The sequence below is a fragment of the Tamandua tetradactyla genome, chromosome 15 (assembly GCF_023851605.1).
Source record: "Tamandua tetradactyla isolate mTamTet1 chromosome 15, mTamTet1.pri, whole genome shotgun sequence".
Taxonomy (NCBI): Eukaryota; Metazoa; Chordata; class Mammalia; order Pilosa; family Myrmecophagidae; genus Tamandua; species Tamandua tetradactyla.
In genome coordinates this window covers 80,285,426-80,298,072 of record NC_135341.1, presented here as the reverse complement: position 1 = coordinate 80,298,072, position 12,647 = coordinate 80,285,426, and the positions used below count along the sequence as shown (strand labels likewise).

At 35.0% G+C, this 12,647-nt stretch overlaps 1 protein-coding gene across 11 annotated transcripts in view; it reads left to right on the top strand.

The window, feature by feature from the left end:
- The window catches only part of STAG1 (STAG1 cohesin complex component), a 496,328-nt gene that overhangs the window by 451,161 nt on the left and 32,520 nt on the right, over positions 1–12,647 (top strand). For all 11 annotated transcript variants that reach the window (XM_077130207.1, XM_077130206.1, XM_077130208.1 and 8 more), the window contains 3 exons: positions 7,756–7,848; positions 9,596–9,770; positions 11,472–11,611. In XM_077130207.1, the coding sequence (XP_076986322.1) occupies positions 7,756–7,848; positions 9,596–9,770; positions 11,472–11,611 (408 nt within the window). The remainder of the gene's footprint in view (positions 1–7,755; positions 7,849–9,595; positions 9,771–11,471; positions 11,612–12,647) is intronic.

The following is a 12,647-nucleotide window of genomic DNA, read 5'->3' as shown; positions in this document are numbered from 1 at the left end:
TCAGCTTCATTCACTGTTTTAACATAATTGTATTACAGTTAGGTAATATTGTGCTATCCATTTCTGGGTTTTACATTCAGTCCTGTTGCACAATCTGTATCCCTTCAACTCCAATTACCCTATGTCTTATCCTATTTCTATCTCCTCACGATCTCTGTTACCAATGAAATTCTCTAAATTTATTCACTAATGTTAGTTCATATCAGTGAGACCATATAGTATTTGCCCTTTTGTTTCTGGCTAATCTCACTCAGCATAATGTCCTTAAGGTCATCCATATTGTTAAATATTTCATAACTTTATTCTGTCTTATGGCTGCATAATATTCCATCGTATGTATATACCACAGTCTGTTTAGCCACTCATCTGCTGATGGGCATTTTGGCTGTTTCCATCTCTTTGCAATTGTAAATAATGCTGCTATAAACATTGGTGTGCAAATGTCCACTTGTGTCCTTACCCTCAGGTCCTCCGAGTAGATACCTAACAATGGTATTGCCGGGTCATATGGCAATTCTTTATTTAGCTTCCTTAGGAACCTCCAAACTGCCTTTCCACAGTAGTTGTACATTTGACATTCCCACCAACAGTGGATAAGTGTGCCTCTTTCTCCACATCCTCTCCAGCACTTGTCATTTTCTGTTTCATTGATAATGCATTCTGGTGGATGTGAGATAATATCTCATTGTGGTTTTGATTTGCATTTCCCCAATACCCAAGGAAGTTGAGCAACTTTTTTTTTTATTGTAAACAACAAACAAACATGCAAATATTCTTGACATACAAATATTCTTTTTTTTTTTAATTTTATAGCATGAAATTTTATTCTTGCTCTGCAGATAGCATCTTTTCATGGGCATTTTGGCCACTTGTATTTCCTCTTCTGAGAAATGTCAGTTCAAGTCTTTTGCCCATTTTGTAATTGGGTTGTCTATCTTTTTGTTGTTGAGTTGAACAATCTATATATTCTGGATACTAGATCTTTATCTGATATATCATTTCCAAATATTGTCTCCCATTGTGTAGGCTGTCTTTTTACTTTCTTAATGAAATTCTTTGATGCACAGAAGTGTTTAATTTTGAGGAGTTCCAATTTATTTATTTCTTCAGTGCTCGTGCTTTGGGTGTAAGGTCTCGGAAACTGCCTCCTATTGTAAGATTTATTTCTATATTTTCTTCTAGCAGTTTTATGGTCTTAGATCTAATGTTTAGATCTTTGATCCATTTTGAGTTCATTTTTGTATAGGGTGTGAGATATGGATCCTCTTTCATTCTTTTGCATATGGATATCCAGTTCGCTAGGCACCATTTATTGAAGAGACTGTTCTGCCCCAGGTGAGTTGGCTTGACTGCCTTATCAAAGATCAGTTGTCCATAGATGAGAGGGTCTATATCTGGACACTCTGGTTCCATTGGTCAGTATATCTATCTTTATGCCAGTACCATGCTGTTTTGACCACTAAAGTCAGGTAGCGTGAGGCCTCCAACTTCATTTTTCTTTCTCAGGATATTTTTAGCTATTCGGGGCACCCTGCCCCTCCAGATAAATTTGGTTATTGTTTTTTCTATTTCTGACAAGTAAATTTTTTGGGATTTTAATTGGTATTGCATTGACTCTGTAAATCAATTTAGATAGAATTGACATCTTAATTATATTTAGTCTTCCAATCCATGAACATGGTATGCCCTTCCATTTATTTAGGTCTTCTGTGATTTCTTTTGACAATTTCTTGTAGTTTTCTTTGTATAGGTCTTTTGTCTCTTTAGTTAAGTTTATTCCTAAATATTTTATTCCTTTGGTTGCAATTGTAAATGGAATTTTTTTCTTGATTTCCCCCTCAGATTGTTCATTACTAGTGTATAGAACAGATTTTTAAGTGTTGATCTTGTAACCTGCCACTTTGCTGTACTCATTTATTAGCTCTAGTAGTTTTGCTGTGGATTTGGGGAAGTTTTCAACATATAGTATATCATTTGCAAACAGTAAGAGTTTTACTTCTTTCTTTCCAATTTTGATGCCTTATATTTCTTTTTCTTGTCTAATTGCTCCGGCTATGACTTCCAACACAATGTTGAATAACAATGGTGATAGTTGTCTTGTTTCTGATTTTAGGGGGAAAGTTTTCAGTATTGCCCCATTGAGGATGATGTTAACTATGGGTTTTTCTTGTATTCCCTTTGTTATGTTGAAGAAGTTCCCTTCTATTCCTATCCTTTGAAGTATTTTCAACAAGAAAGGATGTTGAATTTTGTCAAATGCTTTTTCTGCATAGATCGAGATGATCATGTGGTTTTTCTGCTTTGATTTGTTGATATAGTATATTACATTAATTGGTGTTGAACTGTCCTTGCATACCTGGAATGAATCCTACTTGGTCATGGTGTATAATTTTTTTAATGTGCTGCTGAATTTGATTTGCATGAATTCTGTTGAGGATTTTTGCATCTATATTCATTGGAGAGATTGCCCTGTAGTTTTCTTTTCTTGTAATATCTTTGTCTGGCTTTAGTATGAGGGTGATGTTGGCTTCATAGAATGAATTAGGTAGCTTTCCCTCCTCTTCAGTTTTTTTGAAGATTTGAGCAGGATTGGTACTAATTCTTTCTGGAATGTTTGGTAGAATTCACATATGAAGCCCTCTGGTCCTGGACTTTTCTTTAGGGGAGCTTCTTAATGACTGATTCAGTTTCTTTACTTGTGATTGGTTTGTTGAGGTCGACCATTTCTGCTCGAGTCAATGTTGGTTGTTCATGCCTTTTTAGAAAGTTGTCCATTTCATCTACATTGTTGTATTTATTAGTATAAAGTTGTTCATAGTATCCTCTCATTACTTCCTTTATTTTTGTGGGGGTCAGTGGTTATGTCTCCTCTTCCATTTCTGATTTTGTTTATTTGCATCCTCTCTCTTTTCTTTTTGTCAACCTTGCTAAGGGTCCATCAGTCTTACTGATTTTCTCTTAGAACCAACTGCTGGTTTTGTTGATTTTCTCAATTGTTTTCATGTTCTCAATTTCATTTATTTCTGCTCCAATCTTCATTGTTTCTGTCCTTTTGCTTGTTTTGGTGTTAGTTTGCTGTTCATTCTCCAGTTCTTCCAAGTGGACAGTTAATTCCTCGATTTTTGCTCTTTCTTCTTTTTTTGATACAGGCATTTAAGGCAATAAATTTCCCTCTTAGCACTGCCTTTGCTGCATCCTTTAAGTTTTGATATGTTGTGTTTTCATTTCTACTTGCCTGTAGATATTTACTGATTTCTCTTGTAATTTCTTCCTTGACGCACTGGTTGTTTAAGAGTGTGTTGTTGAGCCTCCACATATTTGTGAATTTTCTGGCACTCTGCCTGTTACTGATTTCCAGCTTCATTCCTTTATGATCTGAGAAAGTGTTTTGTATGATTTCAATCTTTTTAAATTTATTGAGACTTTCTTTGTGACCCAGCATATGGTCTGTCCTTGATAATGATCCATGAGCACTTGAGAAAAAGATGTATTCTGCTGTTGTGGGATGTAATGTTCTAATATGTCTGTTAAGTCTAACTCATTTATTGTATTATTCAAATTCCCTGTTTCTTTATTGATCCTCTGTCTAGATGTTCTGTCCATTGATGAGAGTGTTGAATTGAAGTCTCCAACTATTATGGTAGATGTGTCAATTTCTGTTTTCATGTTTGCTGCATGTATTTTGGAGCATTTTGGCTCGATGCATAAATATTTATGATTGTTATGTCTTCTTGTTGAATTGTTCCTTTTTTTAAATACATAGTGTCCTTCTTTGTCTCTTTTAACTGTTTTACATTTGAAGTCTAATTTGTTGAATATTAGTATAGCTACTCTTACTCTTTTCTGATTGTTATTTGCATGGAATATCTTTTCCCAACCTTTCACTTTCAACCTGTGTTTATCTTTAGGTCTAAGATGCATTTCCTGTTGACAGCATATAGATGGGTCCTGTTTTTTAATCCATTCTGCCAGTCTATGTATTTTGATTGGGGCGTTTAATCTATTATCATTTAGTATTATTAGTGTACAGGCAGTACTTCCTTCTGCCATTTTCCCTTTTGGATTTATATGTCATATCTAATTTTTCTTCTTTTTACCTTTACTGATCATCATCATTTCTATACTCTTCTCCACACCTCTCTCTCCTGTCTTTTTGTATCTGTCTCTAGTACTCCCTTTAATATTTCTTGCAGAACTGGTCTCTTGGTCACAAATTCCCTGAGTGATTTTTTTGTCTGAAAATGTTTTAATTTCCCCCTCATTTTTGAAGGACAGTTTTGTTGGATATAGAATTCTTGGTTGGCAATTTTTCTTGCTTAGTATCTTAAATATATCATCCCACTGTCTTCTCGCTTCTATGGTTTCAGCTGAGAAATCTACGCATAGTCTTATTGGGCTTCCCTTGTATGTGATTGATTGTTTTTCTCTTGCTGCTTTCAAGATCCTCTCTTTCTCTTTGACATCGGACATTGTGATTAGCATCTTGGAGTACATCTATTTGGTTCTATTCACTTTGGGGTATGCTGCATTTCTTGGATCTCTAATTTTAAGTCTTTCATAAGAGTTGGGAAATTTTCAGTGATAATTTCCTCCATTAGTTTTTCACCTCCTTTTTTTCCCTTCTCTTCTCCTTCAGGGACACCCACAACACATATATTCGTGCGCTTCAGGTTGTCATTCAGTTCCCTGAGTCCCTGCTCATATTTTTCCATTTTTTTCTCTTTATTTTCTTTTGTTTGTTGGATTTCAGATGTCCCATCCTCCAGTTCACTAATCCTATCTTCTGCCTCTTGAAATCTGACATTGTAGGTTTTATTTTCTTCATCTCTTCTACCTTGCCTTTCCTTCCCATAAGTTCTGTGATTTATTTTTTCAGACTTTTGATTTCTTCTTTTTGTTCATTCCTTGCCTTCTTTATATCCTCCCTTAATTCATTGATTTGATTTTTGATGAGGTTTTCCGTGTCTGTTCAAACATTCTGAATTAATTGTTTCAACTCCTGTATCTCATTTGAATTGTTGATGTGTTCCTTTGACTGGGCCATTTCTTTAATTTTCCTAGTGTGATTCGTTTTGTTTTGTTTTTTTTCTGGTGTCTGGGCATTTAATTACCTTAATTAGTTTATTCTGGCGATTGTTTTCACTTTTTTTTTTCCCCTAGGATTTTCTTGCTGGATGACTTGTTGTCTGTCTGTTCTTTGACATTCAGTTCAGCTTTTTCTGGACCACTAACTTAGGTTTTGTTTAACAGAGGAGAATTTTTCAGTTCTTGCTTTCTTGTTTCTTGCCCTGCTTTTATGGTGCTTTTCCTCCCCCCTCCCCCCCCACCCGTAGGAGTTTCTACTTACGTATTATAGACCCCAGTCAGATTTTCCCAGACCAAAATGGTCTCCTCTCAGGAGGAAAAAAGTCACCTGCGTCAGTGTTCCCTGAGGGTGAAACCCAGCGGTTTAAAAGGTTTTTGTATGTAGTCTCTGGATCTTATGTTTTTCCTACACTGCCCAGTATGTGGTACTTTTCTGCCTGCAGGTCCCACCAGTATAAGGTGATCTGGTATCTTTAACTCCAGCAGACTCTCCCTGCTGGGGGCGTGGTGAAGACAGAGGAGAGGTTGTAGGCTGGCTTTAATCACTTCCCTTTTCCAGACCTTGGGGTCTGAATTCCTTGAGGGAGGGATTCCACCTGAGCTGGGCCCCATCCCTCTCCTGGGGAAGGCACAGGCTCCAGACAAGCTCTCAAACAAGCTTGTTTCTGCCTATGCCTGGGGCAGTGGAGCCAGAGAAGCCTTGTAGCTGTATGCAAAGAGTAATCAATCCATAGAAACACAGCCACAAAAGAGAAAAAGAAAAATCCTTTTCGAGCAGGACCCCTTTCCTCAGGTTTGCCAGTCAAGAGCTTAAGTTGATACGTTGTTCTGTGTATCTCCAGGTTCTAATTGCCCACTCCTTTCCTGCAGGGCCCAGACCTTTTCAGTTCCCAAAAAACCTGTTGTTGTTTTTTTTTTGTTTTTTCTTTTTCTATTAGCCCTGCCCCCTCTGCACTGGTGCAAAAACCAGTGACCTCTGCTTTTACTCAAGGTTCAGCTGAGCTGGGAGCCTATTTTTAGTAGTCAGAATTTGTTAGTTAGTTCCAAAATTGGTGTTTGGTTGTGCCCAGCCCCTACTGCTGGTACAGTCTCTTTCTTTCCTTTCCCCTCTGGGAAGCAGCCTGTCGGGGAGGGGCACTGGCCCTCACAGCTTGAGGAGCTCACGGTCCTGGAGGGTTTAGCAGCCAGTCTAGTTGGTTCAGACTGGGGTACGCTGTGTGTCCGGTCACTGACGTGTCCCCAGCAGTTGTTCTGTACTTTTTCTGGCTATTTATTAGCTGCTCTGGAGGACAAACTAAATACCACACCTTGCTGAGCTGCCATATTGGCTCAACAATGCCTTTTAGAATGGGACTAGCCCAAAGACCCATGTATAGTGGGAGGAGGATCAAAGGAGAAGGAGAAGTTATAACAGAGAAGGTAGAATTTAAGAAATGAGTATTTCCACTGAATCACTGTAATGATACTTCTTTTTAACTTCCAGTGTTTTTTTTTTGAGCAGCTAGAAGTAAAAACCTGAAAATGTAGAATGCTAAACCATATCAAACTTTGAAATCTGTGCTGTAGTAATCTGTTAAAATGTACTTTGAAAAATATTACATTTTTTGCATGTGTTATATTTCACAATAAAATATTTTTTAAAAATATCATTATTTGTGATACGAAGGTCTCCAAGAGGAACAAATGCTGTCACTTGTACAAAGTTAGAAAGACTTAAAAATTTTTATTTTGAAAAGTGATTTCTACATTAGCCTTTGCTCCTGTAATTACTCTTCCTTATTATTTCAAATATCAACATAATATTGAATCATCTACATGTGCTTACGCATTATTCAGTGAGAATATGAGCTCGGGTATCAGACAGTCCTGGATTCAAATCCTTTAAATAAGACTACATCTCAGTATTGATATAAAGATTAAACTTTATAACAGTATAGGCCCTTAGGCTAATGTCTGACACTTTCATGCTTGATAAATTTTTAAGTTTTCTTTTATACTTTTAAGCTGTTCTTCCATATGGAATATCTTGTGCCCATCTCAAGTCCTGTTCACCATCCAATCTTAGATTAAAGCCCATCCTTACATAAAGATTCTTCCAGCTCAAGACTGTCTGCTATACTTTGAGTTATACAGAAATTTGAGCACTTAATTATTCTCTAATTGGTTTAGCTCCCTGCTAGAATATTAACTCTTTGAGAACATAGACACTATCTTAAACTTACCTTTCTTCCCTTGTCATTTTGAAGAGTACCAAGAATATGGGAGAAGTTCAGTATGCATTTGTTGCTTAATTGATTTTTTTCCCACTTTCTCACTGTCCTGCTATGCTCCTGTACCTTATTGTCAGCTAGTATGTGGTGTAGGAATAATGATTTTAATATGAGCCTAAATAAACAATGTTTAGAAAGGAAAATCTGTTGGGTTTAGTTGTACTGAGCATTCTGTAGCTAAGTAGAATTAATTTAGTGTTTGGGTGTTATCAGTTTCACTCCCCCTTCCATTAAGACTGATAATCAGTGAATAGCTATGATTTGGCCCCTAACAATAAATTTGGTTTTATGAATTTCCTTCATAGTAAACGACTTTGGCTGTTTTCTAAGTATTATTTCTTCCGGATCAGTTTTCTAGAATACTGTTATTCATGCTTACTAATTTGAATTTGTCTTACAGGAGGATTTGTTGGTATTGAGAAAAACAGTGAAATCTTTTCTGGCTGTTTGCCAACAGTGCCTATCTAATGTTAATACTCCAGTGAAAGAACAGGTAAGAAATTACCATAAAGAGCTCTTATTAAAAAAAAAAAAAAAAGGGTAAGTGAAAACCCTCAAAGTAAAGACATTGGAGAACAGTAAGAGGATACAAACAGGTTCATTTCTAGCATTTTGAAATCTGGGACAAGATTATAGATCTCAATATTTAACTTACAAAGCAAGTAAACAAACCCTTATCTGAAGTATATCTAGCCTTTTATCTTGAAAATAAGACTCTAATAATGACCTGGAAGGGCGGATTCAAATTTAAAATTCTTGACTCCTAAGAATTCTATACTCTGAAAGCTGGTCTCTGGCCTCTCCTTTTCAATATCTCTCCTTCAGCGCCTTCCCATACCACTAAGAGCTTCTCACACATGCAGATGAACACTTCATACCACCTATCCAAACTTATGTCAACACTACCCTCCCAAGCAGAAGTGGAGGTGCAAGCAGGCATATCCTTTGGTCAAACAGACTCTTCACCACTTGGGGAGGGACACAGCCCAGAATGGGTCATAGTGAGATCCAAGGCAGTACCATTTCCATGAAGTGATTTTGTAAAAATTTTACTTAATCACAATAAAAAATTTCCACTTAGGGATACTTTTGTATAAAGCCCAATATGCCTTTTCCATACTGTTTCTTATTATAATGTTGGGCTAGAAAGAGTCTAGTTAAAGGACACAGTAGTATTTATCCTTTGCCATTTCTTCTTTTTAAAACAAGTTGTCACGGGACTCTTAATTTATTGTGTTTTAGCATCTAACTTAAAATGGGAACAGAGATAGCCTTCCCTAAGCCCATTCTCTAAACCTTCCAAATTCTACAAGTATTTAGCTCCATGGCCATTTGAACCAAAAATTCACTGTTTCTTCATCAGCATTTCTTGGTGATATCCAAAGCCATGGCCTAGGTAAAAAGTATTCCCCTGAATTCTCTTTATGTTCCCCTGTTAGTTGACTCTTCCTAATTATTTTCATGTATTTTATGTTTGTACAGTCAGGGTATGAACTGCCAGGATTTTTATCCCAAACTGTATTTTTCCATAGAAACCAATTTTTAAAGTGAGTGAATTGTTCTGAAGAGCTAGAGTCCTTGATTATCCCACAATAAAATCTTTTAGCTTTAGTAAACTGAGGGCACAAGTTTATTTTACCTCATCCTTTAAACAGGGCAAATTTGTGACATAGCTATTTGTAATTCCTTATCAGTGTGGGAATGTATAGAAATTTCCCTTAAGTGATTATATTTGTTTGTAGGCTTTTACATACTATTTTTTAAGTAAATGGTTTCGAATTCTTTTTTAAACCTACTGTAAAATAAAGACTGGTTTGCTTTTTTCACATTAGATTTTAAAAAATAATAATAATTTAAAATAATAGCTACAGGTTTGAGGCCTATATTACAATGTGTTGAATTATACAGTTTGTCTTAAAACATGCTAATTATTTGATCAAGCAATATATAATTTATTTCTGAAGTTCAAGTCAAAATTTATAATAACCTGCTTTTGAGTTAGTAACAGCCAATAAAAAGAAATAAATTATATTTGAAGGGGGAAAATCTTAAATATGACTCATGTTTAATGAGTAAACAGTCATTTTATTAAGTTTGGTAGTTAAAACTAAATATTGGAATTTAAATATTTAATTTTTATTATTGTAGTGCTATTGAACTGTAATGTGTTTTCATGTACATTGATTTGTAATTGTAGCTTTATTGGACTATTTTGCTGATGAGTTCCCTTTGTATTCCAGGCTTTCATGTTGCTCTGCGACCTTTTGATGATTTTTAGCCACCAATTAATGACAGGTGGCAGGGAGGGCCTTCAGCCTTTGGTGTTTAATCCAGATACTGGACTCCAGTCTGAACTCCTCAGTTTTGTGATGGATCACGTTTTCATTGACCAAGATGAGGAGAATCAGAGCATGGGTATTTGTAGCTATCATCTTGTCAGTATTGATTTTGTCTTACCAGTCCCAAAAGATGTGAGAAAAACATCATATTCAACCCTAAAAAACTGCGATTTTTCTCTTCACAAAAACTTAATAATAATACTTTCATGTTCAAAACACAACAAGAATAAAAATGTACACAGGGAAGTCTCCTCCTTTAACATTGTTCCTACAAGATCTTCCACGTCACACACTGAGATCATCCTTAATTCTTTTTTTTGACAGCTACATGATATTTTACTGTATGGATAGAGCATTTTTTATATAATCCATCTCCTATTGATTTACATTTGGCTGGTTCTGATCTTTCTGCCGTTATAAACAATGCTATAATGAGTAAGTTTATCCATCTGCCATTTCACACGTGCAAATATAGGACAGATGTCGTTTCTAATTGAACTGCATCCAAGTTCACAATTTTTCTTAAGGAAAGCAGATTCCTTTCTGTTCCTGAGAGGTCATAATATGTTACTTAAATGACCAAATATATGGTATTAAACGATAAAAGAATATTATCAAACTTTACCAGTCAGCATTCTACTGAGCATGCAAAATGATATTTTGGCGAAATTACATTGAATTGTTAATGATTAGTTGTAAATAAGTGTTTTTTAGAATAAGTGTTTTGTGAAATCGATTATTTAAGCACCCTAAAATAAAATGAGTCATATCTGATCCGCTCAACATTTTAAAACATACTAGACTGTGAAACAAAAGTGTCTTTACCTAATTAGATCCCATATTAATCTTAGGAGATCAAGTTTATCTTTACTCCTTATCTTAAATAAAGAATTCCAACTTCTTAAAGCACTGATACTTTGCAACAAGACCAATTAGTAGAAAGGAAATAAAGAGGCTGAGAATTAATTCTTTTGTAAAGAGAGAAGGCTGTTCAAAAATATGGGCAGGCCAGGACATGATAGTTTCAGTATGAAGAGGCAGAGTCTGAAACAAACAAACAAACAAACAAAAGGTTCCATCATCTGGAGCCTTGTAGGAAATTTTTCCCAGGATTACAAATAAACCAGCCAGTGGCGTATAAGACTAAAAAGTTTGAGGAAGAAAAACACTACTTGTTTTGAAAGTAATTGATAGATTTTTGCTTTGTTTTGCTTTAAAGTTATATGTACTAAAAAATATAGTTGCGTGATATATATTATTTCTCATATAGCCAAGTTTAGGAAGAACTGAAAACTCATTCCCATATATTTCCTATGTTTCCATTAGTCTTCAAATACTTTCTGAAAGAAAACTTTTTCCCTATATCTTGAAAATTTCCATAATATTTTTCTCTGTGGGAATATTAGCACATAAGGAATATTGAAATAAGAAAAGATAGCATTTTTAAGTTTTACTGACAACTTCACAGTATTAATATGACAAAAGGTATCAGGAAGGTAAAATTTTTTTATACATGGCTTGCTTATCTTACTCAGTCTTTGCTATGATAGTCTCCTAAAGATTAGAATCTTGGTGCCTAATAAATATTTAATAAATATTTAAATAGAGCATACCAAAATAAATTATTCACTATAACTAACATTTTTGTCCCACCTAAAACTGAATTGTACCTATTTCTAAACTTTTATTAAAATTGCCTTTTGATTATTCAGATTGTCCACTTTGTTTATGTTGGATAAAGGTCAAAATTTATAGCTATTTTCTTTTCGGTGGTTAGAGGGTGATGAAGAAGATGAAGCTAATAAAATTGAGGCCTTACATAAAAGAAGGAATCTACTTGCTGCCTTTAGCAAACTTATCATTTATGACATTGTTGACATGCATGCAGCTGCAGATATCTTCAAACACTACATGAAGGTATGATTTCATATTTTTATTTTTCCTTCCATCTAAATGGTGGAGAAATTTGCAATTAAAATGAAAGGATGACTTTGAAATCTGTTCTGTAACTACTGGTTAACGTATGCTTTGAAAATCATTGCTTATTCTTTCTTTTCTTTGTATAATGTTATATGTAACAGTAACAAACTTTTTTTTTTTTTTAAAATAAAGAATGATGGGCCCTTGGGTAGGTCAGTGGTAGAATGCTTACCTGCCATGCTGGAGACCCAGGTTCAATTCCTAGCACATCACCCAAAAAAAAAAAAGAAAGTTTGATCACAATACTAAAATTGACAGCTTTCTTCTGTATGTGTTTGATGATTTTCTGATAATAGAGTTTCCCTTTTCTGTATAAATATAAACTTTTTATCATTCTGTACCACTGTATCATTTCCATAGGATAGAAGTTATCTAGATTTATATGAAAGAATGCCATTTCATTTTTCATAAGAGCATGGGTAGTCTGTATCAACATGAAATAAAACTAAAATCTTCCTTAGAACCTCTCTCAGATATTTTTGTAAATATGCCTATTATGTACCGTGCCCTCTGCCAGGCACTAAAATTACAAAGATTTTTTTAATTTTTAATTCCTTGTTCTAATGTTTTCTAAAGTTGGAAACAATCAAGTATATAGATAATTACTTTATACAATTTAATAACAGTATCACAGGGATTTCTGGAAAGACACAAAGGAGTGTGAATTGTTTAGGGTAGTGCAAGCAATTTGATTCTAACCACATGGGTTTCTGGTGAAAGGGAGCCAGCAATAAAATTTAAGAAGTTCACAGGTCAGACCTTACATGTATGCTATGCTAAGAAGTTTGGGTTTTATCCTTAGGGGTTATAAAGATATGGAAGAATTTTAAGTTTCCTCATTTTAACAGGCACTCACTGTCTTGGCTGCTTTCCTTTCCATAAGCTCCATTTTGTACCTGACCCTCTAAAAAAGGAGTGCTCAGAATTGTTCATGACGTGGTCTTACATGCACAGATAAGAGCTGAACACTTCT